The sequence below is a fragment of the Dermacentor albipictus genome, chromosome 3 (assembly GCF_038994185.2).
Source record: "Dermacentor albipictus isolate Rhodes 1998 colony chromosome 3, USDA_Dalb.pri_finalv2, whole genome shotgun sequence".
NCBI lineage: Eukaryota > Metazoa > Arthropoda > Arachnida > Ixodida > Ixodidae > Dermacentor > Dermacentor albipictus.
The window spans coordinates 100,622,343-100,640,017 of NC_091823.1; the positions used below are offsets into that span (position 1 = coordinate 100,622,343).

Here is a 17,675-nt window from a genome sequence, read left to right on the forward strand (position 1 = left end):
CACGCTCACTCAATGATCAGTATTAGAATTCTGAGCGCCCACTCCAAAAATACATGGCAAGGCCTACACTAGCAGTTGGTGATACAGTATTGTGCACTGTACCATGCATATTATCAAGTGCTATATTGTCACGTAGTGGCTGGAAAACGCAGCAGCAAAACTGTAAATCACGAAACGAACTCTTTATTGAGCCAGCCTGTCCCTACAAAAGCAAGTGGCATTGAAAGCACAACAATAGCGGCGAGCGCAGTCATTGATCATCGAAATCTGACCTGTAGGTCAAGTGCGTCAGCTTGTATACAACTCTTGTTGAGCATTCCAGCATAATTGCTGGTTTTCGTGTGCCTTCTAGGTGGTACTATACAATCTGATTCCAATTCTTTCTCAACTCAATTCAATGAGAACATAAACAATAGAGTAAATGATAACAGTAATTACCAAATTGTGCAGGCATGTTTTACGCTGAGCGATAACCAAGTTGTTAGTGGGAGAAATGCAGTCCTCGGAAAAAGGAAGAACAAGTAGTGCGTCAATATTCAAAGGGACTCTCTTTAGTTTTGGCTCTGTTTTATTTAAGTTCTCCAGCCCCTCGAAGTTTGAATTAACAAGGTTCCACTATGTAGCAACGAGCGCAGGAAATATTTACCAAAACGATGCAGTTTCTAAATTTTTACAAGCAACTGCTGCATTGATGAAGCATCTCTATCTGAGTGAGGGTGGTTTAAAAATATTCTACAGCAAATGCTCTTCCTTCAAGCATCACTGAGAGAAATTAGATGTTTAAGTACCATGTCAGTGGCCATAATAAGGAAACATCACAAGGCCAAGGGTCATAGAAAGAATTGTTTATTAAAAATATTACAATCAGCTCAGCTGAACATGTCGTCATAATCTGGCGGCGGCCGGAGGTGATCCGGGTTTGGGCTGTTGGAGGAAATGAAAACGCACAATCATGAAGTACAATTGCTATTGTGCCCAGCAAGGTCTTATAAATGGTGCACTTTTCATCATGAAGGCAAGACGTAGTTACAGCAACTGTTTTTAAAAGTCACTCGGGCTCATTGTTTCAACAGAAGCATGAGCTTCTTTGTTTTAACGAACAAGACCAATTCAACCAGTGCGATGTTCGTGTAATTCTTAAAGGTTGTCACAATTCAAAGACTGTTGGGGAACCTCCGCATCTATTTTGAATTTTCGCTTAAATTTACAGTAGATGGTTTTTTGTTTATTTATTTATTTATTTTGAAATACCTTACAGGCCCCATGAGGAGCACTGAGTAAGTGGGGAATCACTGCAAGACAGTTGTACACGTGAATACCTAGACATGAGAACCGCAAAGATGATTAAAAATTATAGTTGCAAAACAAGGTTACAAATGAACATTCAATAGCATACAAAAGATGGGATAAATTTTACCAGACACACTGCTCGTGCACGTAATCAAACATCGTGTAATAAAATGTAGCTTAATGCAAGAAAAAAACAAAATAGAAACAATACTAACAATACTTGGATAAGCAGAAATTACAGTTCAGGGTAGTGTACAAAACATCGGAGAAATTTTACTATGCTCGTTGCTCGTGCAGATAATCAAACATCATGCAAGAAAAAGTGTAGTTTAAAGCATGAAACAGAAAAAAAAAAATCAGTGTGACATTAGATAGATATCAGGGTGTCTACCAAGTTGACATTTCCAAATTCCCTGAGTTTTCCAGGTTTTCCCTGAGTGCCTTTGCAAAATTCCCTGAGTGATGCAGAACTATGTTTTATGTCAAGTCGCGCTGAAACCATATCGCCCTATGCTGTCACTCTCTAGTAAGCATATAAAAAAAATTTAAAGAAAACCGACTTAATCCAATTTGAATACTAAGGAGTAGTGTTTCTGTTATTCAAAAAAAATATAAGGGAGGGGTTATTAAAATGCACAGCAAATAAAATGTCTTCGAAAAAATTTTCAAATCGAGTTGGACATTCTCTAGCACAAATAAAAAGGAGATGCATACAGAAGGAAACATTTTCGAATGTGAGCTATTTCTATGAACTGATAGCATGCTCAGTGTCATGCAACTGTCCTGACATACTCTCAGCTCGCACAAAACGCCTCAGTGTTGTGTTTCACTGCTTTAAAGAGTTTATATTGGTTTGGATGAGGGACACCTGCATCTCAGCATCAGCCAACAATTTGTTTTTTGAGCGCAGGCTCCTTCAAAGAAGTGGTCGTTCATTCCTCAGTGCGTCGATCCTTTCTGTTCTCGTCCTCCTTTCGCCGCGCGTTCGCCCCACGGACCATTTGAAGAATACTCTTGGTCAATTTAAAGTCAACGTCCAATTTTTCAGACCCCCTAGGGGCCGCGAAAACTTCCAAAAAATCAGGCAGTCCGAAAAAATAAATTCCTGTCTTTTACTGCCCTTAAGGGCTAAAATCGACACATGTACGTCTGAAAATGCTCTGAATGACTGTCAGTGCACTTATTAGGTATATCGGTGCTCCTACTGTGACAGGTGAGGGCGAGTGCACACGGGTAAAATTAAGAAATACATACAGTGTCCCGCGACAATTGCCCCTTCCTACGCTTGTACGCTTCACCGCGTGACACGACTGTAATGAGGCGAAGCAGACTTTTGGGAAAGAGCATTATGCAATGCGCCGTGCTTTCCGAGCTTCGAAGACAAAATTATTGCTGTCAGCGGAGAAATGAAGAAACACGGCACCGAACGACAAGAAGCTTAACAGCGAACGTCGAAGCAGCTAGGCCTACCGTTGCCGCAGTGGTGGCCACGGCTGCCAGCGCATCTGCGTGCGAGAGCACCGGTTCAAGGCGGCGAGGTAATCAAAATAGCAGCGGTGGTGGTTTTCATTAATGCCGTCTCGGACCTGCGATCACGCAAAACGTTTAGAAAATCGGACGGCGAAGAGTTCTTGCGTCTGAATTTTCAGACGTTATGATACATTGACTCTTTGCGGTACGTGGTGGTGCCGCGAAGCCGTCCGAGTTATCGGGAATCCGGAAAGTCGGTCGTTGACTGTACACTGGCAACTCCTCCAGCCGACGACGATTCGTTACGAGTCCTGTCTGTTTCTCGAGCCAGCATTACCGCGACTTTTGACCCTCTAAAAAAATTACAGCTAATTTTCCCTGATAGAAGCACAAATTCCCTGAGTTTTCCCTGAGTTTTTCCAGACTACTCAAAATCCCTGAGAATTCCCGGTTTTCCCGGTTTTCCCGGTTGGTAGACACCCTGGATATACAGAAAATGCACATAGAATGACACATTTTTAGGACAGAAACTGCAGGTTCTAAAGTTGCCTAAATTTATCTCTGTCCATCTGCGTGACAGTGTTGTCATGGAGAAAATTCCACAAGTGGATGGCTCATGGTAAAGCTGACAAATTAAATGCATCCGTGTTTCCGTAGATAAGAGTGAAACTTAAATCATAATTCAGTTATCATGATATGCGATTTGCACGTTCCAGCAGCATATGGAACACATTACACAATAACAACATTATCCAATACCAAGTGCACTACAAGTTTCATTACACTGCATATGACGGGCATCACGTTAGGTGTAGCTAAGTGTTCACCACACCAAATCTAGCCTACTGTTTACTGCACATGACAATTTAAGCTTCGCAGTAATAAGTTCTCCTCGATACAGTTCATGTAAACTTCTACCATCTGGTACCACCAGTTCAAAATTTACTCTACTTCTGCAACACATTTGCTACTGCTGCTGCAGAATTTTAAAGTGAGACAGTAAAGTTGAGACTGCCAAATGGGCAAAAAACGTAAAAACACGAGGAGCCACTCACCCAGCAAACCGCGGGTTGGCTGTACCTGGCGCATCTGGTCGCGGGGGCCCAAATGGGTCAAACCTGGCACCAGGTGGAATAGATCCCCTGCACAAATAGCGAGAGAGAAGCAGATTGTTACTGCTGCACCAAATACCATGGCTATGGTTAGTGTACCTACCAACTCTCCCAAATTTTTCTTAATGTTTACAAATGTGTGCTAATTTACGACTGTTGTGTAAAGTTCTACGAAAAATATATTCTGTTCAAGACAGTTTTAAACATTCATAAGTTTTAAAGGTGTTGAGGGATGCGGCAGCACAATAAATGGTGAGTAATGCACAGAAGAAAGGAATTGCAGTACAGTAAAACCTCATTAAACCGTACTCACTTAATCAGTAGTTTCGTTTTAAAAGTAGTAAAGTCAAATCCCCGACTCAGCGGCCATTGAGGATAATGTGTTTTGTATCCGCATAAACCGTACCAACTTATTGCATACGTATCGGTCAACACGTAGTGTTTCCACTTTTTGTCCCACAAACACGGCGGTGCGTTGTCTCCATCAGGCGGCCCAGCAGAACAACAAGCCTTGGAGATCGGAACAACAGCCTCCAAGCGCCCTGTGCATTTGCGTGTGAAGCCACGTCAACATCATTTCAGCGCCGTACCAGAGAGCATTGTGGCAAGGTTGTGGCATCGTGCAATCGAGGACTTGCGTCATGCCGAAGCTCGGATAAATAAGACACTGGGTGTTCAGTATAGAAGAAAAATTAGACATTGTTCGTGCTGTCGAACATGACACAAAGAAGTCGTCGCTGGCACGCGACAGGGATCTGCTGTTGACTACAATGTGTGGCATTTGGAATGCGAAGAAGTTGCTCGGCAGTGCTGCTGCGACTGCAAAGAGATGTCGGCTACGAGGTTCGACTTTTCGCCATCGTTGCCTCTGTTGTTGCTGAAGTGTGGACTAGCGACAGTGATGAGGATGACATGGAAAGCGACAGCACAGGCTATTCAGGCCCGATACTGACAGTGGCAGAAGCTGCACGTTATGTCAGCCTCATGAATGCAATCGTTGCGACGAGAACAGCACCCCGCAATGAAAAGGTGCCCCGTGACTTCTGCAACGCTACTGCGCCTGTGCGCGGAGAATATGCAACGCCAACGAAGAATCCGCCATGCGAGTGTTTGCCGAGAAGAAGGGGCTGGCTGAAAAGCTGGCTCACAGCTTCAGCAAGTTTGAGGCCACTATCGCCGCTGCTATGCCGCGGCGGCATCAAACGAAAATAGCACTCTTGTCGCGCGAAGTGAATAAATACTGCATGTTTTTGTTTTTTTTCCCCTTTCATCGCACTCTCTCTTGAGTTCCATTTTTGTCAGGTAAGTGGGCGATCTCATGCTATTTCGGTTAAGCAGTATACTACCATTTAGTACGTACTTTTTCCGAGCTCCAGTCAACTACGGTTTAACGAGGTTTCACTGTACGCTAGTTGTGCCATCCTGCTTTGGCAGCACAATATGCCATATGCAAGAAGAGTGTACTTGTTTTGAGCAAGTTGAAGCAGGAAAAACTTGCAGCAGCAATGTCACCGGACAAGTCAATGCAATCTAAAGAACAGCGTTGCTCTTCAGTCTCTGCTGTTTGAACATTTACTACTGCTCAAGTGCCATGTTTATTTGCAAATAAAGTGCGCATGTATCCCCCCCATAAAAGGGGGGGGGGAGAAAAAAAATGTTATCGCCCCTTTCCCCCTATTCACCCCTCCTATTCATGCTCGCAGATATTTATTAATTTTAATGTTCACAGATTGGCAGATATGGATTTGTCCACGCTAAAAGTCTTGTTGATCTTTTATAGAGAGATTGAAGGCAAAAGCTGAATTAATCTAAGATTTTATTGGCTTACTCATCTAAAAGCCTTGCAACACTTGTTTTACGGCAACATATGGTTTAGTTCCTGAGAAAACTAACTGAATGAACTGCCCGATTCTTTGGCAATTCAAATCGTCCACAGTGAGTGCACATTCCACTGCGGCTGTGCCATTGACGTTGGATGACAAGCACTGCTAGGTTACCTAAACATGCCTTTGGGCTTGTCATTTCGTAATTGGCACCTTTACTGTGTCCATATTGTAAATGCTACTGCTATTGCTTTAAAGCACTGCTGTGTGTTACTGCCTGCTTTGACAGAGCAGGCATTGACAGGCATTGACAGAGCAGTATGAAGTAGCAGCACCAGGGAGTTATTCTGTGGGAAGGATCAATAAAATTGGCCGAACTGCTCTATGTCCTATGTTTAAATGCAGCATAATTGACTTTACCAACAGTGGCCGACTATGATTTACTAAATGTAAACCGGACATGTTACTTCATGGTATAGCCAGTACCATATTTTCAGATGGGCAGTGCTCTGTAGTGCCAATGTTGTCCTGCATTTGTATTATTTCTCTCACTTATGAAGGCTTTGTTTGTAGAAAAAGTGGTGCTTCGGACATGGTGGAACACTAGCCAATTGCATAAGCTTGACTAAATATTTGCTCTTAGTGTTTCTTTAAACGAAAACCAGCCATAAGAAATTTGACTGCACTTTATTTGTTAAAGCTCTGTCTGCAGAAGTCTCCAAGGGGTTGAAAAGAGAGCTAAAGGGCTACCTGTGGCGAACTTCCAAATACCTATGTTGTTGATATCATCAGTCAAAATGTGGGTAAGAGTTCTAGTGAGGCTTTTGCCATGGTCCTGCAATTCTGACAGGAAATTTTTCTTGTTGTTCCCGAGTAACACTGGGTGCCAAGGCTTACTCAGGAGCAATGAGAAATTTTTCTTTCAATCTCTATGGAAGCCACAAATTTAGTCCATTAGGTGTCAAGGATGAACAGTGAAGGCTTCCAAACTAGAAGGCTGGGCATCGCTCGTGGCCTCTGTTTCCAGAATGACACTCAGATCCAAGTTTCGCGGCCTGTAGTAGACGCATGCCTGCTTCTAAAGTGATGACACACACGTGCGCCTACCCAGCACCCTGTTTAACATCTGAGCACGAGTTGTTCACATGGCGGCCAAAGTAACTTAGGTGCACACCAATTCGTAGAAGTATCCCAACGTGCAGCAAGCGTAGTATGGCACCACAGTATAATTAGTAACATCAAAGATTGGGCTAGTTGGTTCTGCACAATTCTAAGTTCAATGGCGCAACTTCTTGAAAGAGGACAAAACCAAATAACAGACAAGGACAAGTACTGAGAATCTTTATTGCAAAGTAAATATGTTTGTTTGCATTCTGCAACATGTATATAATATCTTTCGTTAACAATAAAGATACCTTATTGAAAGCCGGTGCTTGTCCTTGTCTGTTCTTTGGTTTTGTTCTCGTTCAGGAAGTTGTGCTGTTATAAATTAAACCATAGTTTACCACCATTGGCCCAGCCACATGCATGACTGAACAACTGTTTCTAGTCTGGGTGTGTGTGTTATTTGTGCTAATCAATAGACCCTTTTCAGAATTGCAAAGCTAGCTTTCCAGCGAAGCAGTTTGGCCAACTAATGGTGGCACAGTCATTTTTGCAAACACAGCATGCAAGCACAGTTTGCTTGCATTATGACATGGAAAATGTGGATGTGGCTCTTGTAATGGAGACATGCAGAAAAAGCATGTGTAGACAGCACTTCGTCTTCATTTAAACCACTACTGGTGCCGCAGCTGGGCAAATGTGGTGCAGAGAAGTGCACTTGCACATTACGAAAAAGGCCCATTACCACTGAAGAGGCTGTCTGTCGTCCACTTACCTGGGAATGCCAGGGATGCCGACGCCGGGGTCCGAGTGGTGTGGCCGGGGCAGCTGTCGGGGGTCCATGAGCATGCCACCGCCGGGTGGCCCTTGGTAGAAGGGGTTCAGATCCCGCTGGCCCACCCGTGGAACCTCCTGCAGCGGGGACCTGGCACACAACAACCGACAACCACTCTTTCTGGCTGCTGCTTGCCATGACTACGCACATTTCCATTATGAACACGATGGTGGCAAAGAGTTTGCTCGCTCACTGGCCAAATAAACACAGAGGGTGATAGCAGAGCATCTCCAGGAAAAAAGCAAGGACACATATTTTGTGAGTATTGGATTTTCTACTGCAGTCTATAGCTACTGTCACAATAGACCACGGCAGTGAACCTCATGAGCTTCAGTTCATGATGAATTATTACATCCATCTCTAGCTAAAACTGGTACAATTTTCGATTTCAGAGTGTGCAAAGAGCTGTTTTATGTCAAAAGTCCCTGTTGTCATGGGCCCTTCCTTTGACAGGCTGATGTCTGCATTGAAAGGTGCCACAGTTTGATGACAGTGCAGCCTTTAATATGGAACTATTCATTCTCCGTTTGCCATCAAAGCTTTATGAAAGGTATCTATATGTATAGAATAACTGAATCATGCAGGCACTCCACCTTTAAAATCTTGTGTCATCACTGCTCTAAGATCTGCGTTATTTATTTATTACTTAAATGGGTCTGAGAAGAGAGTAACGACTAGCGCTCCAGTGGCAATAAAGGTGATCACGTTAGTACAAACAAACCTCGCATATAACGAAGTTGCACATGACATTAAAATAGCTTGATAGCTTCATTAAATAGCTACCCTATGTCTAAGTGAGCACACACTGAAAATGGTGGGGGAAAAAAGAGAAATTAGGTATGCGTGACAAAAATGCAAGCATGATGTCTTCGACGAGTTAGCAAAGGGTCTACTGTCGATGTTTGTGGCTTGGCAGTGGGTTGCCATCCCTTATGCAGAGTACGTAAATAGAGTTGAAACTCAAAATGCATTTTAAAATGCAATTGTGTGTCAAGTCTTATCAAACGAAATCAGCATGTTGGCTGCAAGCTAGCCAAGCCACTGGTCAAAATGCACATGAGAGTCCAGAATGTGGTGTTTTAAGTTGCTCCTGCAGAGTATTTCACATTTTCGCTACCAGAATAGATATATTGAGCTGTGAACAAACAAATATATTCGCTTCGCTGGAGCTAATATTCTCATGGATCTAGCATTTTTTTTCCGTTCGGTTATGGCAGTACGCATTTAATGAAATGAAACATGGCCAACCGGATTTTAAGTTTACTTCTTTATGTCAATGTTCATTGTAACAATGATAACAAAGGTATAATTCAGTCAGCAAAGCACAGGTTGGCACATACGCTTGCAAGTAAACTGACTCGTACTAGCTACACACTCATTTCATGGCGTGAGAAAGAGCATCAGTGAGTGATGAAGGGAGTGAGTAGACATGAGCATGATCGAGATTTTGAGAGGATGCACATACGAACAAAAGTCAATGAAGGCAAGTTTGAGTGGACTTGGAGTATCAACTTGAGTGACTTCTGGTGAGTGTAAGTGGACATGAGTACGTGCGAGTGGGAGTTGTACGAGCATGAGTAGGTGCTGGTATGTGTGAGTGCAAGCAACTATGAATGCGAGTGAATTGCTGGTGATGATGAGCAAGAATGTGAGTGCACATGTGCATAAGTGATTACATAGCCTACAAAAAATATTTGTGAATGAGTACAAGTGAGTAATTGCTTCTTTTGCTGGCCTATGAAGCAAAGCACTCAAAATTGAAAGGGACACCAAAGGCAAACATTAAATCAAGCTAAAGCGATAGATGAATACTCGAAAATGTATAAGGCATCAGTATTATCGAGAACAAAGCTTTAGTAGGAGAGAAACTGTGATAAATGTAGGACATGATTTCAGACTCTACTGAGACATTCCAAGTACTAGCCCAATGATGAAACTCCTCATTATTAGGAGACAAAAGAACACACCCATTAATATTAAAAACATCATTGCATTTTAAGATGGGAGAAAATGCTACTTGCCCAATTCTATCTGGTTTTCAGAAAGAAACTCATTGGTGCCTGTTACCCTTATGTAAGCAACAAACACGGCGCCATAAACACCAGGTCCTGTTTTTCTCCGAAAGTGAGGTGCCCCGAAGACATTGAGGAGACAGTCCCGCAAGCGGCGGGCTGCACGCCTGTAGCCTCGCTGCCACCCCCTGTTCGACCCCCTTCGCTGACCACGGGCGTCTCCCTCCAACTCGAGCCCCGCATGTTACGACCTCGGCGGTGCACAGTAGCCTGTGTCATAGAGACAGTAAAACTGTGTTTCAAAGAGAAAGGTTGTGTTTCTGTTTTGCTCCCTCAAGTTCGTGAGGCACCCTTCTTGCGTGGGAGCCGCTTGGGGCGAGTGTACACTTGTGCCTTACTTTGCGTCGCCTGTTTCTGGTCCACAGTGGCACATTTGCGGGCCGCTGTCGACCAGAGATGGTTTTCTAACAAGTGTGCGGTTAGGCAGCCGAGTCCGCGGTCGAGAACTTTTTACACTTAGATGCCAGTTACCCTTGACAACAACACGGCATGTAGTCAAAAGGTTGTTTTCGCTCAACCCAATGGTGCCGGTGCTTTTATGCATGGTAGTTCCTGTATCGCATAGTCCTGCACTTGTCTTGCTGGCTTGTGAAGCTCATACTCAAGGAGCAACTACAGGCACACAATATTCAAGTGACAGCAACAAGTGACGAGATACTTGTGAGAAACTAGATCGAGAAATGAAAGCGAGAAAGACAAGACCGCGTATCACTAAAAAAAGGTAGTGACAAACTTTCAGTGTCTGAATCAGAGTTTGCTCGCTCACTAGTCAAATAATAAATAAAAACATCAATTTTAAAAAAATGCACACTCATAAAAATATCTCAAACGTTCCATGAGGCCAACATTTTAACTAGAGAGTACTAGATCTAGTTTCAATGTCGTGTCTTCGCCAGAGCAAATGCATTCCATGCCGTCAGCGGCAAATGCTGTGGTGCCATCCGATAGCTAGAAATCGTAATACTTTCGAGAATCCATGTCTTTGAGGTTGTTTGTCTGTCCAATCTCAGATAACTTGTATTCGGTGATAAACTGGATGAAGCGAAGGCTCATTTAACCGTTTATCTCTTGCTGCCATAGAGGAGAGCAAGTAGCAAGAGCAAATTTGGATTGATGGTTGCTGCCACGTTGTTATGCAATAATATGGTGGCAGGCGGGCTGCTGCACAGACTTCCGGGCAATAAGTGAAATTTCTGCAAGCAGCTGAAAATGCTAGATCTATGTGATGTCTTGGGATGCTGTCAGCTGTGTCTTTGCTTGATTTCTGGTCATGCTGTCACATTTTATGAAAAAAAAAAAAGAAAGACGTAGTGCCGGCTGTCAGGTGCTGTTTTGCTCACCGACGGCAGTAAAGGGTGATGACGTATGCAGTGTCGCACCTCCCAAATCGTGCCAGGCAACTTAAATTGTGCTAGTTCTCTTAAACAAAGTGTTTCCTTGTCATGTAACATGCGCTGCATGGTTTCTGAAATTTAAGTCCACGTTTACATAATATTTGCTGCCTTTAGTGTCCCTTTAAAGAAAACCTTGTTCAGCATTAGGTGTGACACTCTAAATCCAGGATGGAGGAGTGAGTGCAGTCAGCTCACCACTCGATGCCAGGCTGCCTGCTGGGGATATGCAGGGGATTGTTCTCCTGGGACACCATGCGCGAGGCCTCACGTGACGACGAGGCCTGGGTGGTACTGTCTATCGTATCCAGCACAGAGACCACCTCCGTGTTCAGCTTGGAGATCAGGTCATCCAGGCTCTTGTATGCCCTGTTGCAAAAACAAAAAGGGCTCCGTCACCTACACAAGCCATTCACAATACATGACACGTGCTTCTATCGCTCAGCATGGCTTATGTTAATGGCTGAGGGTGAAGCACAACGCAGCCAATCATACTCCCATGTCCCCATCAGGATTACCCCTATTCATATACCTAAAGCATTCACGTATCGAAGGCAGGTACTCTGTACTGATCATTTGAAACAGGTGGATCATCAGTAGTACTGCCAGCTGCACTTACGTTAAGAAAATGCAGCCTTCGTTCAGTGAACTCACCAGAGAAAAGTTGGCGACACTGCAGTATTTTCATTTCCCTTTGTCTCTCAACAAAACGAAATTCCACTGACATTTACGAGTGAACAAATCAAAGAAGTTACTTGGAGCAGGATGTTGCACAACTTTCACTGTACGTGAGAAGCAGCAGTTCGGCAAAACAGATGCACTGCGTACAGTAAAAGTTCTAGACACCTGCGAAATTCACTTTTTTGGTTGCTTCAGAATGCAATTCATTTCATCTGTACTGATAGATTAACCAGGCACAAGCAGGTACTGTCAACATTGAAGACATCAGGGTGAGCTGGTGCAGGTACTTCAAAGTGGTAGTGCCACCATCAGTCTTTCACCCTTACATTTTTTCTGGCTTACAAAGTCTCTTCCCATGGTAAGAGTAGCTCTTTTGATATTGTAAAGGGGCAATTTACTAATACAGTTCAAATTATTATTTTCTTTAACATGCCTTCATCAATGGCTTTCTCGCCCATTCTTTTCTCAATGTTGTCAAGGAGGTCCTTTTGGAATAGGTAAAGCTCCACGCTCATTTCTTCCCTTATGTTGTCAGCATTAATGAAGGGAAACATTGTCATTCATCTGAGGGCAGCTCAAAGCTACCATGGAAAGTCGCACATGTTCCTCTGAAAGAAGAAAGGGAGAACCAATTTGCCATTGTCCGTGCTCGTTGCAAGACAAAGTGAGTGTTTTGGCAGATCTTTGCAGGTATCAGCAAGACCAATACTTCGAACTCCAATTCTGGAATTGTACGCTGCGACTTAGTCCAAAAGATCTTGCGGCAGCCGAGAATTTGTTTCATCCACTCTGGCCCAAGAGAATGCTCCAGTCACGCTGAAATGGGATGTGTCATATTTAATGTACGCTGGCTGGAACTTCAGCAAAATTCCTATCACCCTGAAATTCAAATCAACTGTGACCGTGCCAATGAGATTTGACTGTGCAAAGCAGCCTGTACAATATCCACCTTATTATAATACCGTGTGTGCCATGCTGGCACCATACTGTACACTCTACCCTATAAAAGAAGTGCTGCATGGTGTCAAAAAGTTCACATCGAGTTCAAGGCTGCGGATACGACACCAAACAGAATTGCCACGAGGGATGTAAACAAAGCCACACAAATACAAATGACAATGATTAGACTCTGCCTTGCACGCACCTGGACAGCTCTTCAAACTTGCCACTTGCAAACTTGTTCATGGTGACATTGGTTGAAGCTGTCCTCTCCTTGCGGACATTCTAGTAAAGGGTGGGGCCAAAATAAAAAAAGAAAAATTGTAGCAGTGTGACCAAGAGAATGTAATTCACAGGACTACAATGAGGCAACTCAAAAGATATCTGCATTTTATTTATTTACAGTTTTTATTTTGCATTAGCAGTGCTACTTATTTGTTGCAACAATTTCTAATGCTCTGTCTCTGCTTCAGCTTACAGGGATGTGCATATTTTGCTTAAGGTGTTCAAAAAATGATTTTGTGCTTGCTGCTGCACTGTTCTTGTTCAAATTATGCAGAAAGATTTCATTTTGAAGTCGACATCGTACAATGCAACACTTGGCACAGTTAATTGCCTAGTTTTCTTAATAAGAAAAAAAGTGCATACTTGCATTCGTTTATGGGGATGTGAGCTGCTGCCGCGACAGTGCAAGCATAAACTTGTTGTTGCCACCTGCCGGCAGTTTCAGAAAGCAGCGTTTCAGGGAGGGCTGCCATGTGTTCCAGAGGAGTGACCGGCTACTTTATGCAGCTGCCAGCAGGCGCTGACAAGTTTATGCTTGTGCCATCACGGCAGCAGCTTGCATTCCCGTGAACAAAGGCAACCCTTCACTTTTTTTCTTAAAAACCAGGCAATTAACTTTGCAAAGTGTTACACTGAACCACGTAGACCCCAGAATGATATCTCTGCAAAATTTGAGCAAGAACAGTGCAGCGGTGAGCACAAAATCTTTTTTTCAAGCGTAAGCAAAATATGCACACCCCTGGAAGCACCACTTCTAGAGCCACACACTATGCTGTCACACTACTTTATGGTCTTGAAGCAGTTCTTAAACCAGTGCAGTTTGCACATGCTGAAAGGACGTGAACACAGCTCTTTTTTAGCAATGGCACGACATCACAGCTTGCGGGGTGTGGTACCAAGCACGCAATGGCATTACCGTTCAACAGGGTGGCAGATTGGAACTACTTAGTGTTCCATTATGGTGCACTGTGTACTTGCCCCTGTCTGATGTGCTGCTGCTACTGCTTCATGCTACACACCCTCACACAACAGACCTATAGGCAAGTAAACAACAGGCACACAAGCACAGTTTTGGTACTTTTGTACAGAGTAGTGACAGGTAAGATAAACTGTTACTAACAACTACATGACAGATAATACATCCTTTATATGCCATAAAAATCTTACAGGCATATTTAGGTGCATAGTGGTGGCAGTGTCACCCACACTACACTCAGATATATGTATAATGGACCTAATCAACAAAGTCGCCTGACAATTGCAGGATGATCCGGCAGACCCTCGTCAAGTCTGCATTTTCCCCATCTCAACACCCTACTCATCCCCTCTGCCTCCAGACACTAGAAACAAGAGGACAGCATCGCAACCTACCCCAAGGTTGAATACAGACAACTTTTCTTTCTTCTCTGCACGGTAACTTGTCAAAGCTGCTTACATGCCTGCCTACTTACCAGCACGTTCACCAGTAAAAAGCCTCCCGAAGGAATCACTTTGAGCACGTAGCGCTCAGAGCCCTGTATGGAGGCATAGCGCAGCGTGTACAGGGACTGGTTGTCATTCCACTTGTCAGGCAACAGCTCTGTGCCCTTTGAGCCTTGCGTCCACTGCAACAGGGCAGAATAATGGGTCAAAAAAGGAGTGTGGGGTTTAGTGTCCTTAAGCAACTCATAGGCTATGAAAGACACCACAACATGGGAAAGTGAGGGCGGGGGTCGCCAATGTACGTACACAGAAGTATTATGTATGCGAGTGTTTTTCCATGCCTCCTCCTTCGGAATGCGATAGGGAATTTAAAACACACACACACACACACACACACACACACACACACACACACACACACACACACACACACACACACACACACACACACACACACACACACACACACACACACACACACACACACACACACACACACACACACACACACACACACACACACACACACATCTTGAACCACGCTAATGCCACTGAACCACCGCGGCGGGTGAAATAAAGGAAGACGTAAATGAAGCATTCAGCGAGCTCGCCCCAATGTACGACACCTAAAGCGACAATGCAGGGAAAAGTTTTGAGATCAACAAATAATTTCGATCACGTAGGGGCTCATGGTTACAGTTCCGTCTGGATTAACAGGTGAACGAGGTTCAATTTTGTGTGCCTCTTTTTTGCATTCTGTTAGCGTTGTGTTGGTGCGTGGAGCTCTACCTTGGTAGAGTTACATGTATACAAATTTCTAGAGGGTTTTTCTACAAAGAAAATGGAATCGGCAAGAGCTAGAGACGAAAAATTGGCGAACCCGACGTTACGCGTTTAAAGGTTTCGGCGGTGCAGAATTCTACCACGACTTACAACAAATCCGGATCACCGAATCTAATGGTTTCACAAATATATTTGCGATTGTTATTGCATCACCTAAGTTCACTGCTCCCGAACCTAAAATTTGCGAATGCTTCTATCACTTGGCGGATGCAAGCAGACCTTAAACTGTACGTTTAGCACAAACCACAAGATGCTAGGCGCTGACAATCATGCAATACTTGTATAGAAGCAGAAAATACTTTAGGGGCGCGGCGCAGTGGAGAGGACGAGACGCTACGCGCAGTACCTGCTCTCCAATGCCATGACAGCGCTTGCCGCTTCTCACTAGCAGGTAATGGGCCAGCAGGACGAGAGCATCGCTCTTAGACTTCAGGGTGTCCTTGCATGACTTGAAGAGAAGCTCCAGGCCAAAATACTTTTCAACGCAGGACTCCGACGAGGACCCGCCGGGGCTTGACATAGCGATTTTTTGCTTCGGCTTGTGCGCCGTGCCGTTCCAAGTTACGACCTCAGCAGCGCCTCCCGCGTCAGCAATGAACGCTTTCTGCCCAACGGCTTTGAGCACGAGATCCGAGATCCACGATTCCGCGAGATCTTGAGTATCGTAATAACGATGAGGATATCATATCTGTTTGCGGTATTAAATTTACAACGCTGCACATTTACTAAATAATGCACATTTTGGTACTCTGTTTAGTTCTTTGTTTTTATCAAACGGTAGACAAGTTTTGCGACAGAAACCGAAACTATCTTTTGACGGAACTTGAGCGCAACCTGTGCGCCAGCCGCTTCTTTGAAAGTGCAACCATATGATGGTTGAAGAAGCGTATAAAAGCTGAACACGCTGCATCATGTTTGTAATACTTAACCAATCACTGATCGAATAGCTGAGGGTGGTGATCGATGTGGACTTGTTTCTTCATCTTGAAAGGGGCGAGTTGCAGCCAAGGAACAAGGACACGAGAAGGCACATAAGAACGTATCGCACGCAGCGCTACACACCCAAGTGCTGCGTGTGTGTATGCCATTATCCTTAGGTGTGGAGCCTGAATGAATCATGATAAGGATGTTGCGTTTTTTGGCGAGATGGTAATTTGCTGCGAGGGGATGCGCTAGAAGACAGCGCGTCCGTACAAAATTCAGCCCCCTCGCAAAAAGACAAGCCGTTTGTAGCTGCACATTTAGCAACAAGTTAGCAAAACGCGTCTGACAGATTTAGTCACGGCTAGAGCGTCTGGGAATGCAGGAATCTGACTTCAGAAAGTGGGTTGGCGAGTGCATGATGGGCCATATATCACGCAATGAAGCGGCCAAAGAATATCAGAAGCGAGCGACCGCGGGAGAAATTATGAAATAGCCCGTCTTGAGACGGAGCTGAGCGAATTGCAGTCGTATATGTAAGCTCCATTGAACATGTCTTTGATGCGCACCCCAAAAGTAGTTATCCTGTCAGGATCCGACCAGGAACCTCGGTGGAATAACTGCCCCGAACCTCAGCGCGGCCTTTCGACATATATATATATATATATATGTGTGTATATATATATATATATATATATATATATATATATATATATATATATATATATATATATATATACATATATATATATATATATATATATATATCAGAAGGATCAATTGTTGAGAACCACGAAGCACGCTCTCTCTCTCTCTCTTCATAAATAATAATAATAATAATAATAATAATAATAATAATAATAATAATGGTGGTGGTGGTGATGATGGTTATGATGATGATGATGATGATGATGATGATAATTGAGGTGCGATTTAGCGGTAAATGCGATAGGAATACATTCACATTGCGTCGCACCTCTTTGAGGTCGCATCAATGATTCAAACCGCGTTCAACACTTTCCAAAGTGTTGTTCAGGAGCTCAGTCGGTGCACGTCCTGCCTCTTCTCTTCGAGGAGCCAAGTACAACTGACGATGGTCCAATTACCCCTGTGCTGCGCCAACAGATTCCAACTTGCGCCTGCGAATTTCTTGATTTCATCACCCCATCTAGTCTCTTGCCGTCCTCGACTGCGTTTCCCTTCTCTTGGCACCCATTCTGAAACCCTAATGGTCCACCTATTATCTAACCTACGCATTACATGACCTGCCCAGCTCCATTTCTTTCTCTTAATTTCAATGAAAATATCGGCTATTCCCATTTGCTCTCCCACACCGCTCTCTTCCTGTCTCTTAACGTTACGCCTATCATTCTTCGTTCCATCGCTCTTTGAGCGGTCTTTAACTTGTTTTCGAGCTTCTTTGTCAGGAAGGAAGGAAAAAAGTGGAGAAGGAAAGGCAAGGAGGTTGACCAGTTTAGCTTAACCGG

The 17,675-nt window shown here is 43.9% G+C and overlaps 1 protein-coding gene across 1 annotated transcript; it reads right to left on the reverse strand.

Moving 5' to 3' along the window:
• Nucleotides 1–830: 830 nt before the first annotated feature.
• LOC139057876 (proteasome inhibitor PI31 subunit-like) lies at nt 831–15,877 on the reverse strand. Its single transcript, XM_070536641.1, has 7 exons — nt 15,614–15,877; nt 14,454–14,606; nt 12,923–13,002; nt 11,296–11,466; nt 7,575–7,724; nt 3,816–3,902; nt 831–924 (listed from the first exon to the last, which is right to left on the reverse strand). The coding sequence occupies exons 1-7, from the start codon at nt 15,785–15,787 to the stop codon at nt 870–872; spliced, it is 870 nt and encodes a 289-aa protein (XP_070392742.1). The 5' UTR covers nt 15,788–15,877; the 3' UTR covers nt 831–869.
• Between the last annotated feature and the right edge of the window lie 1,798 nt (nt 15,878–17,675).

Coding starts and splice junctions, on each gene's coding strand:
- LOC139057876 (XM_070536641.1), bottom strand. CDS start 15,787: ATGTCAAGCCCCGGCGGGTCCTCGTCGGAGTCCTGCGTTGAAAAGTAT. Junction 11,467..12,922: donor AAGTTTGAAGAGCTGTCCAG/GTGCGTGCAAGG, acceptor TTTTTGCAACAG/GGCATACAAGAGCCTGGATG. Junction 925..3,815: donor GCCAACCCGCGGTTTGCTGG/GTGAGTGGCTCC, acceptor TTCCTCCAACAG/CCCAAACCCGGATCACCTCC.